Source organism: Semicossyphus pulcher, unplaced genomic scaffold, assembly GCF_022749685.1.
Source record: "Semicossyphus pulcher isolate SPU_LCO1_2020_fin unplaced genomic scaffold, fSemPul1.0.p SCAF_25, whole genome shotgun sequence".
Lineage (NCBI taxonomy): Eukaryota > Metazoa > Chordata > Actinopteri > Labriformes > Labridae > Semicossyphus > Semicossyphus pulcher.
Genome location: NW_027211699.1, coordinates 5,905,764 through 5,925,389, shown reverse-complemented (window position 1 = coordinate 5,925,389; position 19,626 = coordinate 5,905,764). Strand labels below are relative to the sequence as shown.

The following is a 19,626-nucleotide window of genomic DNA, read 5'->3' as shown; positions in this document are numbered from 1 at the left end:
TACTTTGTGACTAGTGAGCTGAATTGTAGATATATGTAATTAGAATTTCAACTAGTCTAAACAACATTATGTTGAAAAAAGCAATTGTTGACATCTGCAATTGTTATTACCGCTACTGATTAAATCTGCTTGCCAGAGTCTCAGCCATTTTTACATGAAAGGCTGTCATCATATATCCTGCTATCAGAGCTGTATTGGGTTGGATGTTCTATGGATGATGTCACCTGCCTCTTGAGTGGCTTCTCACCTTAAGGGACAGTTTAATGATCACAGCGCCCTCTGTTGGTAGCTTTAACGCTGAACATCATTGATTTTGTAGGAGTGTCTGCAAGTTGTAGGAGTGTCTGCAACTCAAACTTTCTGTTTCCTGTGAGCAGCCGTTGCAGAGTAATTATACACCGATATGAGTGTATAGCAGTGCGTCCTTTCCTGTTTTCAGTAAGTGAATTTGAATACTATATGTGCCGTTTATCAGCCATAGCAGCTAGAAATGCTTCGCGAGTTAAGTTATATTGCATACATTCATAGCTTAAACGGTTGATTCGGCGGTTTGCCTTCCACTTAATCTCTGACTGGGGCACTTCAGATCAGCGAAACCACCTCCAAGGGTAAGGGTCGATTAATTTGCTCGATTAATATCTAAAAGATCGTGACTATAGCTCGTGCCATTAAGGAGAGATCAAAGCCCACTATATTGTTAAGCCCAGTCATCTTGCGTTGAGCGCGTGCCGGGGAACGCGGAAATAGATTTAAATGTCTGAAGGATGAAACGAATGGTGTTCGGTGTTCGGCTCGTTATCAACGACTTTTAATTTGTGTTTTATGTGATGTGTCAAAGAACAGCTGGTTGATGTCGCTTTCTTGCTGCTGTTTACAATAGTAGTCTAGTGAGTCCAAATATGTAATGCCGAGATGTTACCTCTCCCAAGTGGCTGTGACATGTATGGATTGTGGACTAGCAATATTGGGGAGTGGCATGTTCATGTTTATTGTAATTTGTGCAGGAACAATAAAAAGCTTAACATTATTTAAACTTACAATACATTAGACTATGATGCTTAAAATACTGTATGAAATACAGTTGATGATATACTGTGGTCCAAAAACGTGAACACAATACACAAAAAAGAAAATGTTTTCTCTTCCCGAAGAAAAGAAAAACGTAAAGAGATTGTAGTTCTCTGAGGAAGATTATTCAGGTGAAAATGCCTTTCTCCAGATGTGGTCAGATTAAAGTTAAAATAGATCTTAACCACATGTTTTGACGCCAACTTTTTATTTTATTGTAGTTTTCTTTTAATTTGAAAAGACTGACTGCAGAAGAAAATGAGGACGAGACCCATTTCAGAAGACGAAGAAACAGAAGAAGATGGGAAGAGGAGAACCAGCAAAAGGCTTAAGATGAGAATCATTTATATCACCAGTGACAGTGAAGAAGACGAGGAGGAGGAGAAAGAAGAAGGTGAGGCATACAATGAGCAACCGGGCCCATCCCAATGCAACACTTTCAACCAGAGAGGCAAGAAAATGCTGAGTGTTCAGTTGTCGTAGTTAGAATATTGTGCGCATTAAAAACACAAGCGGGCAGAATCTGTACTATAAGTTGAACATTGACTATGACATGAAAGCACAATCACAGTATTGTCTTATCGTCCTGCTGGTAAATATGCTGACAGACAACTGGGTGTGCCACTTTTTCTACAGAACAAATACATCAATTTCTGCCAAATCTTAAACTTTTGCCTGTGACCTGTGGAAACAAAACGGGCACCCTGGATGTAGAAAAGTTACAGAGCGGTAAGCACAAACTAAAACTGTTGGGTTAACGCCATAATTTATTTCCTTTTTTTTCTTTGACCTGTTTATCTGTTGTTTTTCTATGTTCAGGTGAGGCGTGTATCGAGTGTGAGGGCAGCTGGTTTACTCCCTCTGAATTTGAAACCTTTGGTGGGAAAGGCCAAAGTAAAAAATGGAAAGCAAGTATTTACTACGACAACAAGCCTCTGCAGTTTTGGCTTGAGGTAAGATTTTTTTTTTTTATGTCTTAAATAGTCTACCAGTGTTCGTAAACGATGAGCTAGAAACAGATCGTTGATAATAAAAACTCTGACGACACGTATGTTTTATTTTCGTTAACGACACAGGATTAAAATGTTAGTGGTGGACAGTCGGACATTTAAAATTTTCCCCCACTGTGTGCCTAATGTGTTTGTCAAAATGCAAGAAATTAATTCCAGTAACCCGGTTGGAGATAACGGATCACAAAGGTGGTTGTAAACTTCCTCTGCTTCTGGCTGCGTGGGCGCTCACAGAAAAAGGGGCGTTTTACGCATCATTTGGCGCTTCTTACGCACAAAAAGGAGCGATCATCGGCGGCCAGCGAGCACCAACTGAACTTTGAAAATTGGTTGAAACAGGGTGAAATCAGGTCTGAATGTCTAAGACCAAATTTCAACCTTTTTTCAACCGGCTAAAATAAGGTTACAACATCAAAGTGTCAGAAACACGTTTTGTTTAATCATTTATTTTGTTCATTTTAGCTGTGAAATGGTGACGAAAGTGATGATTGTAGCGAAATTTCTCAAAAATCATTTTGCATCGGTGGATTGAATACCGTCCACACAAAGATGTAATGTCAACACATTTTATTTTTCGTACAAAATTCATAAACGCCGAGCTTTATGAGCTGTGTTACGTTAACCAGACGGACACAGAGTTCCCCACAGAAGAAGAAAAAAGACTGCGCATGCCCAGGTTCTTAGGCTGTGCAGGTCTGACTGTGAAGGCAGAACGACTCTAATACCTGAGAGAATTTGGTAGCCGACCGTTGAGTGCTCGGCTTGAATGCATCGAATCTTGGTCAGCCTATTTTTCAAAAAAAAAAATGTTGGCAACGGTGATGCACGGCTCAGTTATTTAATTATTTTAGCTGATAGAGACTTGAAATTTGGCGTTAATATGTGTGTGAATTTGTGATGAATCTTGTGACAGCAGCAGGTGAAATCTGGTCTAAACATAAACATTTAATCGTCTTCAAAGAGCCGGTGAAAACGTTCACTTCTTAATTAAAAAAATCCAAACAAATGTCAAATAAACTTCCTTCTATTATCACAGCAAGGTTCCTTAACCACGAAGGGCTTTACAAGGAGAGGAACGGAAAGAAAGGTAACTGAACGTCAGACATCAAGATACTGTTGTGTAGAACTTTATTAATAAGAAGTCTTTCTCTACCTCGTTCCAGCAGAGGAAAATAAAGTCATCAAATCGCTCGTCAGACAGCTCCTCTGAAGGTCAGTCTTTCCTGCAACTGTCACATAAACAAGAATTAAAACAACAATAATCAGAGTGCAGGCAAAGTTTGGTATTAATGTGTTATAAACGCTTTATTTTGTCCCTGTCAAAGAGTCAGAAACACAGGCAGAGGAGGAGGATGATGTTGACTGTCTTCCAAGCAGCAAAGAAATGGTGCTGGGCCCGGAGGAGGGAGAGGAGGAGAGGGCGGGGGCTGAAAACGGGGGAGGAGACGATAAGAGTGAAGAAGAGGATGAAATGGAAAACGGAGAAACGGAAGATGAAAACGTGCCTGCTGTTGCCGTTAACGACCGAGACAACCGTGTCTTTGAAGGTGACGTTTCCTACAGGAACAATCGTCTATAGAAAGACTAATTTCAGCACGTGAGGAAACCAACTGGTTCTTGTTAGGATGCGTTAATTTTACTCTTCTTCTTTCAGGACGGGAGACAGAAGTGAAGACTTTGAAAGACAAAATTTGGAGGAGTGCTTTGCAGATGAAACTTAAAGTTGTCCTTGACAGGCTCGCAGAGGTAAGAAGAAGTTTGGAGTTGATTTCTTAGCGTGTGAAATTTTGGGGGGGTGTACGCTTTTGTTGAAGTCTCTTGTACTTAAAAAATAATGTAATAAATAATATTTTTTAAATTATAGTGTTTTAGCACTGAAGTGAAACAGAATGCAGATTATAATTAAACAAAATCAATCAGACGAAATGCTGATTTTTCCTCCCTTAACTGACCAATGGAAATAATTACCATCAAATTCGGTGTATAATACGCACACACGCATACACATTTAAAGAGCAGCTCCAGTCATGCTTTAACACATAAAATGCTCTGCTTGAAATAATAAATTATGTCTAATATGTTTTTTCTGCAAAATATGTTTAATTTCCTTCTAAAAATCCTCCCAAGGCATCTCCTTCTTCTCTCCTGAGTCTGCATAGGCCCCGCCCACTATGCAAATTTCAAACCGCCCCCTCTGTCGCGAAAACAAAACTTGTCTCTGCCATCGTTTAGTGGCAACTTGGTGAAACTTGGCTAGCTTGATATGTAGTAATTAGAAGTCGTAACGTTAACTTTAGTAGTCAGTAGTGAGTTTGCAAAAATTACGGTTACAGCTGGCTCTCGCATCACCGAAGTGGTTGCCATAGGTTACACATAATGATATGTATAGAGTCACCCCATCCATTAACGGGATTGGCTCCTTAGGTTTGTGACGTTACAAACCTGCCAATCTGAAAACGTGTTGTTCAGCCTGTCCTTGGTACTCCCAAATTTTTGGACAGTGTTGAAAAAGAAGTGCACTTTTGTGTCCTACTTTTTTGAAGCACACTAACATTTATGGTTTTTATTAAGTCTTTGTATCATTGAACAGTACTTTGATGATTCTGTATGTGCTCTCGTCACAGGCCACGATCGATCGTCAGTCCAACGACACGGCGCGCCCAGTATTCGGTTTGTAAATGATGCTGTGTGTTTGTGTTTGACTGTATGTAAAGATGGACGACGCGTCTCCACCTTCTCTAATTGTACAAAAATTAATCAAAAATACCCCCGGAAGTGGGCGCTGACATCTTGCGCATTTGGAGCCAGAGTCTGTGCAGTGGAGATCGGCTGGTGGAGCCTCGGTACCAAGGTCCCGCCCCGTCCGTCAAACACCCCTCAGGTGGGCTCAGTCTGCAGCAGAGCAGCTTCTTGTGTTGGTCTGAAGCAGATATTCACAGATATGTAAACTTCAATGACTGTAGTGATTGTTTTAGTTAAGTTTCCTCTCATCGTTTCTCCTCTACCCTGCTACTTGGGAACAGATCGGCTGCAGGAGCCCGATTTGTCAACAGAGCTGTCAATCATGAGGTCACGCCCCCTTTTTATAGCATCAAATAACTAATTAAAAATAAACTTTTAAACATAAATCAGCATGATAAGAACTAACTATGATGACAGAAACCATGTTTTATAGTTTGACTCATGTCCCATCTGTTAACATGAAGGCTTTAGGACGTATACTGCAGCCAGTCAGCAGGGGGCCATAGAGAGGGTTTGGCTTCGCTTAAGGGAGCTGTCATGTCGTCCATCTTTTTATACAGTCTGTGGTGTGAGAGCAGTGTATATCCTGTGATATATATACCGTGTTTGAATGTTTGACAGATCATTATTTTACGTTGTAATTCCAGTGTTTAGTAACCTGGGTTTTCTTTGTGAAGACAGAGGGTATAATGACTTGGATGAGGACGCACAGTATGAAGAGGAGAGAAAACTCACCACTTTGACAACGGATGTCACCTTCACCACAGGTGAAGCAACACACCCAGATCCTCCGCAGATGTTCACACACAGCGCTGAACAGAGAGAAATCAAAACTGAAGCGACTCAATCGGCATCAGGGGTCAAACCGGAAATCCTTGGAGCCTGTGAGTTAAACTGCGATCGCAGCGTCGGCCTCAGCCCGGACCCTTTGTCGTTTGTAACTGTGGAAGTCACAGAAGACGCGATAGGTCAGCTTCAAATAAAAATACGCCTATAAGATGGTTTAAGAATTTAAAGATTTGATTTAATATTTCTTCCTTTTGTTCTCTGCAAAGACGATAAAGAAGCAACAGGGAGAGACGCTGCGCCACAAATGATGACGTTTATGCTACAGCAATGGTACGCTCTTACAGCTACATTATTTAGATGAACAACGATGCTTATTTACATGCAAGGACATAATTCATTTCTCTTTACAGCGTTGTCAAAACCTCAGAAGACATCCAGAGCTCTGGCATGATGGAGGGTCCATCCTCCAGCTGTTATCTGGACACACTGGACACCGAACAGTTGAAGAGAGAGAAAATCAAAATGCAGATGAAAGTGTTGAAGTTGCAAGAGGAGTACTTCACCCTGAAAATAAAGAAACATAAAAAGGAACATAACGAATGAAACTTTGGGAATAACTTACTACAAAGTTGATGACCAAAACAAACAATGAAGAACTGGAATCCACAGCAGGTGACGCTTTCAATAAAGGTGAGAGCTAATAAACATGTTAGGGCAGCTGTGGAGTTCCCCTTCAATCTGGATGACAACTATTTACTGCATTAGATGATGAACTGCTTTGTGCACTGTATTAATTCTAATAAAACACACAGTAACAGTGTTTCCTCTCTGTATCCTGTTACCTGTGTAACAAACACCTGCACATGAAGAACAGGCTGCAGTCTGTGTTCCTGCTGCAGAGCCAGACGGACATTTCTTACCAGCACTGTGTCTTTATATTATTTGTTCATTATTTACATTTTTGATCACTGATCATCTGATCTGAATTAATTATTTAATAAGCCCAAATACTGTCTGTTCATGAACTATGAACATTATTGATTAGGCTCAAAGTTTCAGGATAAATAGAAATCACGTCACGCTGATCAAACCCGACCTCACTGATGATCACTCTCACACGTAAAAAGTGTGACCTGCTGACAGAGAGACTCTCCTGCTCCCTCTGAATTCATTCATTCATCTGTAATAAAAGTTAGCAGGGGAATAACTGATCATGACGAGAGGTATTTTTTTAGATTAAATTTAATAGAAATGAATCTGTTTTTGCCACTTTTGATTTTTAGACAACTTATTTTTACTCAGATGTTGACTCAGAAAACAAATCAAATCTTCAGTTATTCACTGCATTTTATATATTTTACGACAAGTTATGATTAATATTTCGTTCTAAACGATCTCAGCTTGTCAGATACCAACTCATTATACCGACGTTGTTTATGGTCGGTTTCAAGGCGCCCTGTAAAGTCTGTTTTAAGGTCCGCTTCTTCCTCTCTGCGATATGAAACTCCGGTGATGTTGTGAAGTTTCACATCAGTCTGATCTGCTGCAGCGTCCAATCACTAACTGAAAGGGGGCGTGTCGGCCAGTAAAAGACTTCCGTGGAGGCTGCTCTCGTGTATCCTCGCTTATCGCTCCTCGGAACTCCCTCCTCCCTCCTCTCTCCTCGCTCCTCCGAGCAGCGATAAGAGCTTTGAGACGGTCCTCAATATGGCGGCTCCGGAACTACTTCCGGTTCGGGCGAGGAGCGAGGAGCGAGGAGCTATCAAATAAGAGAGTTGGGAAGCAGCCTATGTCAACACTTACCTCACTGCAACTGCAGAACTCTCTTTAGAGCACATGATTTCTTGCTCGTGGAAAGCAGTATCTTTTTGTTTTTAACTAATATTAATTAAGAGAAATATATAAACACTCTTATCTAGGGATGCACGATATTGGATTTTTTGCCGATATCCGATATGCGGATATTTTACAACTCATTTAGCCGATTACCGATACCGATATTTTTTTCCCGCACACCTAATTGCAGAGATCATCAACTCTCTCTGTATTGGAATTAGCGTACAGTATAATGTTGATACTCTTATCACATTTGTTACAACGGTCGGGGTGACGGGTCTTGAGATGGTTAATCCAGTTTGTAGTGTTGAAAGACTTTGCCTTGGCTCCTCCTCACATCACCGAAGCTGAGCAGTCATTGCAAATAGCAGTTTTGCTGTCTATTTCGGACACTTTGAAAAACTTCCACACCACGGACATTTTGGCTTCTAACTCTCTCATGCTGCAGGTAGACACACGTGACGTCATCACGCTGCGCCGCGCAGGTCTTCTTCGCGCCGGGGACATTGCGCCGAGGTCGGGCATTTAATCAAGTATGCAGCAGCCCATTATTTTATCGGTTAATTATATCGGCTGATATCGGCCAACTCGTCGATTTCCGATTTTTAAGCCAACATCGGCCGATACCGATAATGTGCCTACTCTTATCTCTTTACTGACTTTGTCCGGTACATGCTTAAGTGGTAGTTTTTAATAAAAAAGACTCATCCTATTAATATTAATTAGTAATATACGGGACAGTTCTACAAAGGGATCGACAGCCTACCAGAGGTCTGAGCTGTGGATTGTTTAGGGTGATTTATGAGACTTTAAACTCAGTTTTTTTTACACGCTCCTTCACTTATGATATAAAAAAAATTATGAAAATGTTGCAGCATTGATTTTTTATATTGTTATAATATGTGGCTCCTGTATTTTCTTAAAAATATGTTTTCTGTCTATTTGTACAGGATTAAAAATATTATCTGCTTTTGGAGAGGAAGTTTCTTATTTTGAAAATCTCACACATTCCAAACTAAAGATGGATTTCGAGTGTGTAATTCCCAAGTTTAAGTACCTCGGGGTCTTGTCTACGAGTGAGGGTGAAATGGATCGTCAGGTTGACAGGCGGATCGGTGCAGCGTCCGCAGTATTGCGGACGTTGCACTGTTCCTTCGTGGTGAAGAGGGAGCTGAGCCTGACGGCAAAGCTTTCGATTTACTGATCGATCTACGCTCCGACCCTCGACTATCATCATGAGCTTTGGGTAGAGAACGAAAGAATCAGACTGTGGATACAAGCGGCCAAAATCTGTGTCCTCCGCAGGGTGTCTGGGCTCAGCCTCAGAGATATGGGAAGGAGCTCGGACATTCTGAGGAAGCTCGGAGTGGAGCTGCTACTCCTTCACATCGAAAGGAGCCAGATGAGGGGGTTCAGGCATCTGATTAGGACGCCTCCTGGGCGCCTCCCTGTGGAGGTTTTCGTGTTAACTACCTGGTAGTGCCTGATTCTCTAAAACACCACGTGTCCTATTCTGTCTAAACCCTGAGGAGAAAATAGATGTGATTTGAGAGTGAAATGAAGTCAGTGTATTCTCAGATTTCAATCTTTATTGAGCCATTTTCGTCCAAAAGGAGGACCAGGGAGGCTGAGGCTCACACATACTGCCAAATACACAAAAACAACATATATTTCCGGCTGTGTTTGCCTTCATGTGTGACATGAAAACATTCAGTACATACCCTTATTTTACACATTTGTATTTACAGTCCAATGAAGTGTAAAACAGTCGTTCCTCCTGCTGCAGCCGCTATTCTGTCATGTTCTCTTCCTCCTCCTCCTCCTCCTCTTCATCATCGTCTTCATCAAAGTATTTATCCTCTGCGTCTCTGCTGACTATGTCCAAGTTGTCGTAGTCCGGGTTCTCGTCCACTTCACTGTAATGCACAAACACACACACAATATGCACTTTTTAAGCAACGCAAAGAAAAGCTTTGAAAAACTCTTTCTATGGGTGACCTTTACATTAAAGAGCGGGTATTATGCTGTTTCACATTATAAGACATATATATAATGTTACAATGTTGGATGTTCCGACTAAACGTGTGTGAAGTTTCAGATCTGTAGGTGAAAGTATGTTGCAGTAATCCCCAGGCTTCTCAGCTCAGTCTGCAGGCTGCTGGGAACGCCAGGTTCCACACAGTTTTTTTCTACACACTGCACTTTGTGACGTCACAGAGTGCAGCCTCAGCAGGCTTCGGAGAGCTGGCCAATCAAAAGAAAGTGGGCTTGTAGGAGCAGGATTTAATTATAATTTATGCTAAGCTACTCCACAGGTATCACACAGTTACATATGAAGCTTGAAATTAGCATAATACCCCCTTTAACTGACTGTTACTTAGCAAATGTTATTTTATTAATTTGTATATTCAGACAAATTCAACATTAGTAAATATTTTATAATCTTGTTGGCTTCTTATAATCTCAATGTTATCAACACATTAAAGGGGGGGTATTATGCTAATTTCAAGCTTCATATTTCACTCTGTGATACCTGTGGAGTAGCTTAGCATAATTTACTGTTAAAAAGACTCCTCATGTTTCTCAAACAGGTGCTCTGTGCAGGCCCTCATACAGCCTCTGCCTGAAACGACTCAGTCAGCTCTGTCCCTTTTAGAAACCCCGCCCCTACAAGCCCACTTTCTTTTGATTGGCCAACTCTCTGAATTTTACTGAGGCAGCCTGTAGAAAAAACTGTGTGAAACCTGGCTACACAGCCGCCTGCAGACTGAGCTGAGAAGCCTGGGGATTACTCCAACATACTTTAACTACAGATCTGAAACTTCACCCACGTTTAGTCTGGACATCCAACATTGTAACATTATATATATGTCTTATAATGTGTAACAGCATAATACCCGCTCTTTAAGTTATAAATATATTAGTTATTTTGTTTACAATCTACATGTGAAGATAGTTGGGTTTAAAAACAATTCTAAACTTCTTTTAGACTTTCTTTTTAATTTCTCATAAAATATTTACATCCCTAACGATCCGAAACAGCATTCAGTGTGTATATAGTCACAAAAATAGTCAGGTGGACTTGATTGACAGCTCATACATCCTGTAAAGCAAATCAGTGCACTGCATCACAAATGCAGCCATTAAAGAGCAGGAATCAGCATAAAGCGGTGGTGTAGCCGACCTGTAGTTGAAGTCCTTGTCTTTGCCGTCTAGGAAGCGCTGGTGCATCTGACTGATAAACTCCTCCCTGAGCAGAGCCTTCTCCTCCGGGTTGGGCTCCCACCCCTTCTGCTGGAGAGAATAATCTACAGCAGAGAGAGAGAGAGAGGGATGAACGACAGCACAGAGAGGGAAGCATTTAGACGAAGATGTAAATGTATTTTATCCACTCTCACCGTTGTCTTCTTCATCCTCCTCTTCCTCCTGCGCTCCCTCCTCTCGCTCCTGCTCCTCCTGCAGACGATTCTGGATGAGGCGCTCCTGGTAGGAGTTGAGGAGGAGGTGGGCGAGGCCTCCAGTGCCCCCTGCTGGTGCTCCCTGTGCATCATCCTGCATGGCCTCCTGGGAGCGCTCCAGCACCTAAAACATTCAGAAATCACTAAAAATGCAAATGATTTCGTTTGGGCCGCAATTATTTAAATCCACAATCCAATTTGCCTCCAGATTTTAACGTCTTAACATTTTCTGAGTAACACATGCAGGTTGTGGCATTATTAATCAGGTTTAAGGAGGAATCTTTTTGCATGTATACGAACAATGACTGTATATATAGATGCACCATGCATCTCCCGTGACGGGCGCTGCCATCTTGCCCTGATGACGTCATTTGGAGCCAGAGTTGCGCAGTAGAGATCGGCGGGTAACCAAAACCACACACTTAACTTAGCGGGAAAAAAACAAACAAACGCATGGCGGCGTGTTTAACAGCAGAACAGCTTCTTTGTGGCGGTCTGAAGCAGACGTTCACAGATATGAAACTGCACTGACTGTAGTGATTGTTTTAGTTATGTGTCCACTCGCCGTTCCTCCTCTACTCTGCTAATCCAGAACAGATCGGCTGCAGGAGCCAGATTTGTCAACAGAGCTGTCAATCATCATTATTAAAGCATCAAATAACAAATCAAAAATAAACTTGTCAGAAAAACATTTGGGCGTAAATCAGCATGATAAGAACGAACTATAATGACAGAAACCATGTTTGAGAAAAATGTATTTGACGTGTATTTAGATTTTATAGTTTGACTCATGTCCCATCTGTTAACATGAAGGAGGCGGGCTTTACGACCTATACTGCAGCCAGTCAGCAGGGGGCGATAGAGAGGGTTTGACTTCACTTTAAGGGAGCTGTCATGTCGTCCATCTTTTCATACAGTCTATGATACAGCTGTTCAGAATTAAGTCTTAGTTGGGTGTTTAGGGCAGCTCGCAACACATAACCTCATGCATGTTTAAGGTTAGCTCTGTGTGTTTGTATCAGTTGACAATACATTTCCATTATGTGAACAGCTCAGCAGGAGTGTTGTCTTTTTTCAGATAAAGAGTTGAATACTTTGTACATGTAAAAGTTATTACAATGTTACTGTTAGAATATAAAGTCTCATGGGTGTAAAATGTTTCCACATTAGTGAATTCAAGGAGGCAGGAGGATTTTCCAGTTGAGTTGAACTTGTTGATATTTTTTCTTTGAATCTAAAAGCGATCATATCTCAAAGGCTAACAGAAAGCTACACTGGTTGGTATTTGAAGTGTTCATTTTCCTTTGGACGTACAACAATAGTCAGGAAATAAACAGAATCACTGATCCTGCTTTAGATTTCAATTATAAAAGTTGAACACTCATTTAAAAGCGATTTTGGGTTTAGAAACAATATCGGAACACCCCTGCTTGCAAGTACAACAAAACGGGGACCAAATCAGTCACTCACCTCCTCATCAGTGAGGTACTGGCCGATATATTGTTCATACAGCAGCGGCTCCCTAATCCGCATCTGTTCCTCACTGAAGTACTGACCGTCTGGAAGAAGAGGAGGGATGACAACACCAAACAGTTAAAAGCAGTAAAACAGTAGTTCTTTTAGATTTGTGTTACGCACAATACTACAAGCCTATTTTTAGTTATTTTAAAACAGGTAGAGTAAAATAAACATGTAACAAAGCACAGCATGGAGATAATTCTGCTAAAGAAGTCTAAACTTTTATGTGTTAATGCAGACGGCAAAATACAGTCCATACCCCTCTGCAGCGCTCTGAGGGCAGCGTAGCGCTGGTTCCGAACCCTGGTCCTGTTGGTGCATGCTGCAGCTCTTCTCTGTATCACTTTGCCGTAGTGCTGAACCCGGGGGTCCGAGCTGACGTGGGCAAACGCTGACAGGTCCTTGGGCTTCAGGCAGGCCTAAAAACGGGGGCAAGTAGATAATGTAGCATGATTCTTGATTCGAGCCCTAAATTCTTCTGCTATGTGATGCACTGTTTCTTTCAAAGATGCTGTTACATTTATTTGACGCAATTTCTGCATAAAGGCCAATTTCAGCTCTTGATAACAGTATATACACACCAACACGATTCAAACTGTGTACACATACATGGTACTTCTCCAGGAACACCAGTGGTCTGCTCCTGTACTGATGCAGCAGCTCCTCTCTGCGCTCGTTCAGGGTGAGCTCAGCGTCCCCAATCTGCTGGCTCTTCACTGGGCTTCCGCTCTTGGCTATAGCCTCCAGCATGTCATTTACACAGACGGACTCAGCCTGGCTAAAGAACTACAAGGGCACAACAAGCAGAAAGAAAACCAGTAATGCAGAATTACAATTGCTGTAACAACAATGTAAACAAATCAGATGCCGTTGGTCTCACCTCAGTGTCCTGCAGTGGCTGCACTGTGTCTGTGGGTCGGGGTCGGGGTCGGGGCAGTGTCACCGGCTCTTCTGGTGGTGATATGCTCTTGTCTACATTCTCACACAAACTCGGTTTTGTTATAACGGGAGGGTCGATTTCGCCCCACATAGTTAACTGTTAAGCAAGCTTCCTAACTAAGTGTCTTCCCGGTGGCTCTTACTGAACGACGCGGTTAAATAACGACAAGCAAACGATAAATAAATTTTCTGACCGTTGTGACGTCTCTGTTTTGTCGTGGATACCAAAAAGAGAATTCTGTCCATTAAGTGTACACATTTTATACGTTAACACTTTAATTAATTACCGATTAATCGAACATATTTTGTTTTCCTTGCGCTTGATATGCATTTAGTTTTGCCGCCATGTTGGTCCATCATAAATAATGGTCCCCTTTTCTGCGACCAGATGAATGGTTCCCCCCAGGTGCGGAGGCGCCAGTGTTGATTTTGTCGCTCTCTGCTGGTGGCTTTGGACATAGAAAGAACTGGAAGATGATTTATATGGTTAAGGCTATATTTGGCTGTCACTATTCATTTTCAATTCACATTTCCCACACTTGGTACCTTCAAAATTTAATATTTAGATTGTGATTAAACAAGTTAGTCTGACAGACCTATATGGAGGCCAATAAGGCTCAAAACAAATTAAATAAGCATTAAAAAAGTCTCAGTAGGTGTAGCTCAACTGTACCACCTCAAAATAGTAAGTAGACTAGGTTGGCATTAAAATCATTGGTTATTTTGTAAGAGGGTTTTTGATTGATATCTTTATATTGATGACTTTTTACCTCCAGTCTCATCAACTCCTCTGAGTGACACAACAACAAATTCTTTCAGCAGATCCATAGATCAGACCTCCCCTGAGATAACATTGATGGACACATAGCCAGACAGTCTGTAAGAAAATGATGTCTGGCAAAGTTCTGAGCAGAAAACAATTCCTACTTTCATAACAGGACCTGGATTGAACGAAATGAGTCGTCGTTCTCTGATGATGTAAACAGATTGCTCCCTCAGAGTCTCACATTTGTGGATTAAAGAGAAATGTTGCCAGAACTGTTCGAGCTGTTTCTCAGTTAATTAATAAAGAGTGATTTGCATCTACCAACACTGATCCGAGACTGAGCTCTGTGTCTGGAGGAGAAAGATAGAGACGCGAACATTTTCAGTCCACCGGGAGCCCTGAGCAATTTGTTGGCTCTTATCTCAGCTGGTGGGACTTCTACGAGCTCACACTTTATAGATACAAAGATGTGCGGATACATCTTGAAATACAGTCATACTCTATTTGATACAGAAAATGAAATCATATATTAGTGGTGCACAGACTGAACACAAGGATTCTTCAGTTAAACGATCGCACACACACGCACACACACCTACCAGCGTTCTGATTGGGGCCTTATCTGAAGTAATGGCGGATCAGAGTCCTGATTTGCCCCCCCCCCTTGTCAGACTCATCTGCTCCCCGCCTGTGGACACCACATCTCGCATATTAACACCCTCAGATACATCATCCCGCGTATTTAACATGTACACACAGATAGTCGGAGTGTTTTTTGTGTGCTTCAGCTCACGTAGCAACCATTAAAGCCTGTAATAGAGCCACTGAGCCACGCAACATCAATGGTAGCCGACAGATCAGAATAGATTGCTTGTGTTTTGTTTTTAACCTTGACGCGACGCTCTTTTACCTTTTAATTCTGTGTCGTATTGTCTGATGTCAGCTTTGACAGAGCCTCAATAATGGAGATGAATGAAGCTGTCAGTGGACGGTGACAGGTGTTTTATACTGGCAGGGAGAGGAGACGACAGGCGGGCTGCAAGAGAGAGAAAGCAGATAAGCTGTAAGAGGACTGAAATGGAGGTATACCTTTTTTTTTGCCTCTTTAGGTGCTTTTCCACCAAAAGTGCCAGGAACCAGTTCAAGGAACTAAATCTTTCCTGTGTCCCATTGTTGTCTGCGTTTCCACAGCGGCCTACAGTCACAGGAAGATTATGCAAATCAGTGACCTAGAGAAGCAATAAAAGTACTGCACTGGCGGTAAGACGAAGATGAAGGCCATACAACAAAGAAGACGCCATAAAACGCGACGAACGGGCCGGTATCATCATATGTGCGACACTACAGTTAGCCTGTTAGCATGGAGGAGATTCAACCTCGAAGCACGGTGATAACAGTGAGCTGGCAGCTGCAGTCTTTTAAACAAGGCGGGTGAAATTAAATGCTGCGAGTACTCGGCCAATCAGAAACTATCAGCACTGCAGGCCCCGCCCTTAAAGTTCCTGGACCTTTGGAAAGTACTACCCCCCGAGCACGGACTTTTCAGGGGGTTAATCAGTTACCCTGAACTAAATTTAGACCCTGCTGTCCGTTTATGTAGCCACAGCATTCACCAACACCGGGACGAGGTGCCGCTGTTACAGGAACCATAAACGGAGAGTTCACGGAGCGGACTTGCCGTGGAGTATTTACTCTTAGCGGTTACATCTGCAGCACACACACGGCGTGAGGTTGTGTGTGCCAACAGGAAGTAGGAGGTGGTGAGCTTCAAAGCACAATTAAACACAGCACAAGTTGAATCTCCTCCATGCTAACAGGCTAACTGTAGTGTCGCACAAATGATGATACCTTCTTCTTCTTCTTTGAGTCTTAATGGCGGTAGTTCCTTTAAGAGAAGTTCCTGGTACTTTAGGTCGAAAAGCACCTATGGTAAACAGGACGAGGCTGGTGGGGAGCAACACCGCCAAACAAAAAAATAAGATACACACGAAAAAAAGCTGTCCGCAGGTGTTTTAGCGTTTGTGTAGGTGCTCACACAGGTGGACATCACTGACACCACGCTGAACTCTAATCACAAGCGCTAAGTGACAGTAATCTGGCGAGGAGCGCAGGGGCTCTGCTCGAAATGTGTGTATGTGTACATTTGTGTGTTTGTGTGCGCCTGTTTGTGTCTGTCAGCGTTTGAGTGAGTACAGCAACAGCTGTGAGTGACTGCTGGATCACGCATTCGTCAACATTTGACACACACACACACACACACTTCTTAGTCAGTCCTGTAGCTGTAGCTTCTGAAACTGTGCGGCAGCTCTGTTACAGCAGCATCGTGCTTCTACATGCTAGTTTGATTTCATTTCAGCATTCAATGAGGACTTTGTTATAGCAGCCCAAGTTTTTTTCTGAAGTTTTTTTTTTTAAGAAGTGGCAGGAAAGGCCCATTTTCATGAGGAGGAGAAAACTCTCTCTAACATCTGTTCTGAACAACTCGGCAACTGTCAAAGAGGATTACATTGTGCATTGTGCTAAAGCCGACTTCCTGTTTCTTTCTTCTTCTTTTTTTGCCTGTTTCATTAAGAGAAACATACTTTATTGATCACCATGCTGGAACAGCTGCCTTGCGTCTGCATCGACCCTGCCGCTCTCCGGCCTCCCCCAGTGAGCAGGAACGAGAGAGCGATACGGTTTGAGTTAGAGCGCCGGGCCTGTCAGACTCTCAAACAAGGTGGGATACCTGTTGTGTGTCTTATGCTTACTGCACGTCAAACTTGGTGATGCTTTTTAAATGTAAGCAGCCAGTTTGGAATCATTATAAGTTGCACTGACTTTACAGGCCAGCCCTAGACTCTCTTCCAGGTTTATATTTCAGGCTCAGGTTGTTGGGTGGATCAAATAGTCTACAAGTGGCAGGGTTACAGTTGAGGCTCAGCCAGACTGGGCGCAGCACGCTTTGCCTCGCGCACATGAACCCAGCAACCTGGTGACTGTAGCGTCACGGGCCTCGGACCAGTGCAGCTGAAATGAGAGCAAGTTGAACAAACTCTGCAAACCTCCTGAGACTTCCAGAGAAGTGGAAAGTGTTATGATTTAATTTAATCTAACCAATAAAAATAACATTAAATATATTTTTTAATGTATTAATTCTTCTAAACCGACACACTTTTTGTGTTTTGTGTGGATGGGATGGTGCTGTGATGACAGAATTGTAGCAAAGATAAGCTAGCACTTCAATCTGTCCCTCCATCTGCAGTTCTGTCGCTCTTCTTCTCCAGTGAAACCACAAGATCACACTCCTCTGAGCTGTTTCACCCCTCTCGTGTGTGTTTGCAATTTACAGTAGTGTTCCTTTTAATTCAGCTGCCTGTCCAGAGGGATCGGGTTCCTAGCGGTTACAACATGGACACAAATAGAAAACGGTGCGAGAGAGAGCCAGGAGGAGAGAGAGGAGTATCCCAGGTCAGGGACTGTACAGGAAGTGCTGTACTACAGTATCAATGAAAAACAAGCGGTATAGCAGCATGCAGCTAAGAGGAGAGATAGGATAGAACAATGCCTGAAAGTGGTCTTCATTTGAGATGACGTGTGGTGCAACACTTGTGTCATTTTAGTCGACTTTGTCAACCCCCATATCAAATGTACTGTATGTCTTATTGTTGTTTCTGAGTTGTACCATGTGACCAAACTTTGTTGATTCATTTATGTTAAGGTTGCTTTAAAGAGGGGGTATTATGCTGTTACACATTATAAAACATATATATATAATGTTACAATGTTGGATGTCCAGACTAAACGTGGGTGAAGTTTCAAATCTGTTGGTTAAAGTATGTCGGAGTAATCCCCAGGCTCCTCAGCTCAGTCTGCTGTGAACGCCAGGTTTCACACAGTTTTTTCTACACGCTGCACTTTGTGATGTCACAAAGTGCAACCTCAGCAGGCTCCAGAGAGCTGGCCAATCAGAAGAAAGTGGGCTTGTAGGGGCAGGGTTTCTTAAAGGGACAGAGCTGACTGAGTCGTTTCAGGCAGAGGCTGTATGAAGGCCTGCACAGAGCAGCAGTGTGAGAAACATGATGAGACTTTTTAACAGTAAATTATGCTAAGCTACTCCACAGGTATCACAGAGTGAAATATGAAGCTTGAAATTTGCATAATACCCACCTTTAATTACATTATGTAAGACAAAAATGTTGTGGGTTGAACTGGTACAAAAAAGACAAATAAAGTATAAAGAGGGTCCTTAAAGGGCCAGTTTGCCGATTTTTAGCCTCAGTCCTATCATGCTATTATTTGGAGTTAATGTCATTATGGTAGAAAAAAATGCAATTTCTCTCTGTGCCTTTGGAGGACGCTATCCGCTTCTCCAACGGGCCCTGGAAAACCTCCACCAGCCTACGTAAAATGCGTCATCTGGCGGAGGCCAGGTAGCTCGCTAAACTACACTTCCTCAATCCAGGACGCCCGCCTCTGATGTCACGTCTCGTTTAAAATCGTCAGGTTTGAAATGTAGACTGCAGACCTGAAGATTTTTTAGACGATCCACCGGTATATTCTCGTCGTGTTTCAGATTCTGTACCGCTCTGAGCCGTTGCTTGCAGAGAAGCAGTAGTATTTCACTCCAGCGTCTCTGGGCGCTGGGCGGTTCCTTTCAGAGGGAGGGGCGCAATGCATGCTGGGTGCTGTAGGAATGTAGAATGGGCGAAACCACGAGCTGTTTGTACAACTTTCTCCACTGGCGCCAATTTCAAATATTATTGCTTCTATCGATTACAGAGGACACCAGCTTTGACTGACAGCAGCTTTTTCCAGAGGCGAACTGCTCCTTTAATTTGCGTAAAGAAGAGCTGGTGCAGCTGACGTCAAATAACAGCCGATGACGTCCTGTTTTAAGTTGCTTTAAAATCTCATTAAAGACAAATGCGTTTTGGCATTCAGCCGTGTTTGACCCACATTTGAAGTTATAACTGAATTCAGAGTTCTTGTATGTTGTAGGCTGGTAAGATTGTGTGTGTGGTTGAGTGAAGGTGCACTTGCTGTCATGTAGTGACATTTGAGCAATGAGCGCACTCTCCCAGAATAGATTCTGTATCAGCACATTGCATCACTCGCCTGTCATCTCTTGGCACAAATCATCTGCCTTGAAAACACTTTTTTGTTTGCGTGCGTCTGCATGTCTGAGCGTGCGTGGGCTTGTTTCATGACTGAATGCATATTCACACGACGTAAATGGAGCTATCAATGCGTTTAAAATGTGCACTCCTGAGTATGTGTGTGAGTGTATGCTGATATTATGCATTCCTGTAACGAGTGTTGGAGTTTGTTTTGTTAGTCTGCCCGTGTTTGCCTGAAGGAGCCAGTTAAATCTTCCCTTCTGCCACGGGGAGAAACTGCACCATCGTGCGTCAGCAGCGTCCACATCACAGAAATCAAAGGGATGTTTTATCTCAGGCTACAGTAGGACACGCAGAGGGACTGTCTGCTGCTTCTGACTTCAATAGGCTGCAGCGACTGA

General features: G+C 42.6%; 2 protein-coding genes across 7 annotated transcripts; one reads left to right on the top strand and one right to left on the bottom strand.

Moving 5' to 3' along the window:
- The first annotated feature begins 369 nt into the window (after positions 1-369).
- Positions 370-6,712, top strand: LOC138604212 (neurofilament medium polypeptide-like). Of its 6 annotated transcripts, none has more exons than XM_069676081.1 (12): positions 370-438; positions 1,290-1,462; positions 1,705-1,797; positions 1,888-2,021; positions 3,115-3,165; positions 3,245-3,290; positions 3,404-3,625; positions 3,733-3,824; positions 4,703-4,748; positions 5,498-5,788; positions 5,876-5,939; positions 6,020-6,712. In XM_069676081.1, the coding sequence occupies exons 2-12, from the start codon at positions 1,327-1,329 to the stop codon at positions 6,210-6,212; spliced, it is 1,368 nt and encodes a 455-aa protein (XP_069532182.1). In that variant the 5' UTR covers positions 370-438; positions 1,290-1,326; the 3' UTR covers positions 6,213-6,712. The 6 variants fall into 6 exon arrangements, with proteins under 6 accessions (XP_069532182.1, XP_069532183.1, XP_069532179.1 ...); XM_069676082.1 differs by having other exon boundaries at positions 3,242-3,290; positions 5,498-5,704; XM_069676078.1 differs by having other exon boundaries at positions 3,242-3,290.
- Positions 6,713-9,032: 2,320 nt separating this feature from the next.
- On the bottom strand, positions 9,033-13,702 carry ccdc97 (coiled-coil domain containing 97). The gene is made up of 7 exons (XM_069676254.1): positions 13,302-13,702; positions 13,031-13,207; positions 12,681-12,840; positions 12,374-12,462; positions 10,844-11,027; positions 10,630-10,753; positions 9,033-9,361 (listed from the first exon to the last, which is right to left on the bottom strand). Exons 1-7 carry the CDS (start codon positions 13,449-13,451, stop codon positions 9,235-9,237), a joined length of 1,011 nt encoding a protein of 336 aa, XP_069532355.1. The 5' UTR covers positions 13,452-13,702; the 3' UTR covers positions 9,033-9,234.
- Positions 13,703-19,626: the final 5,924 nt, after the last annotated feature.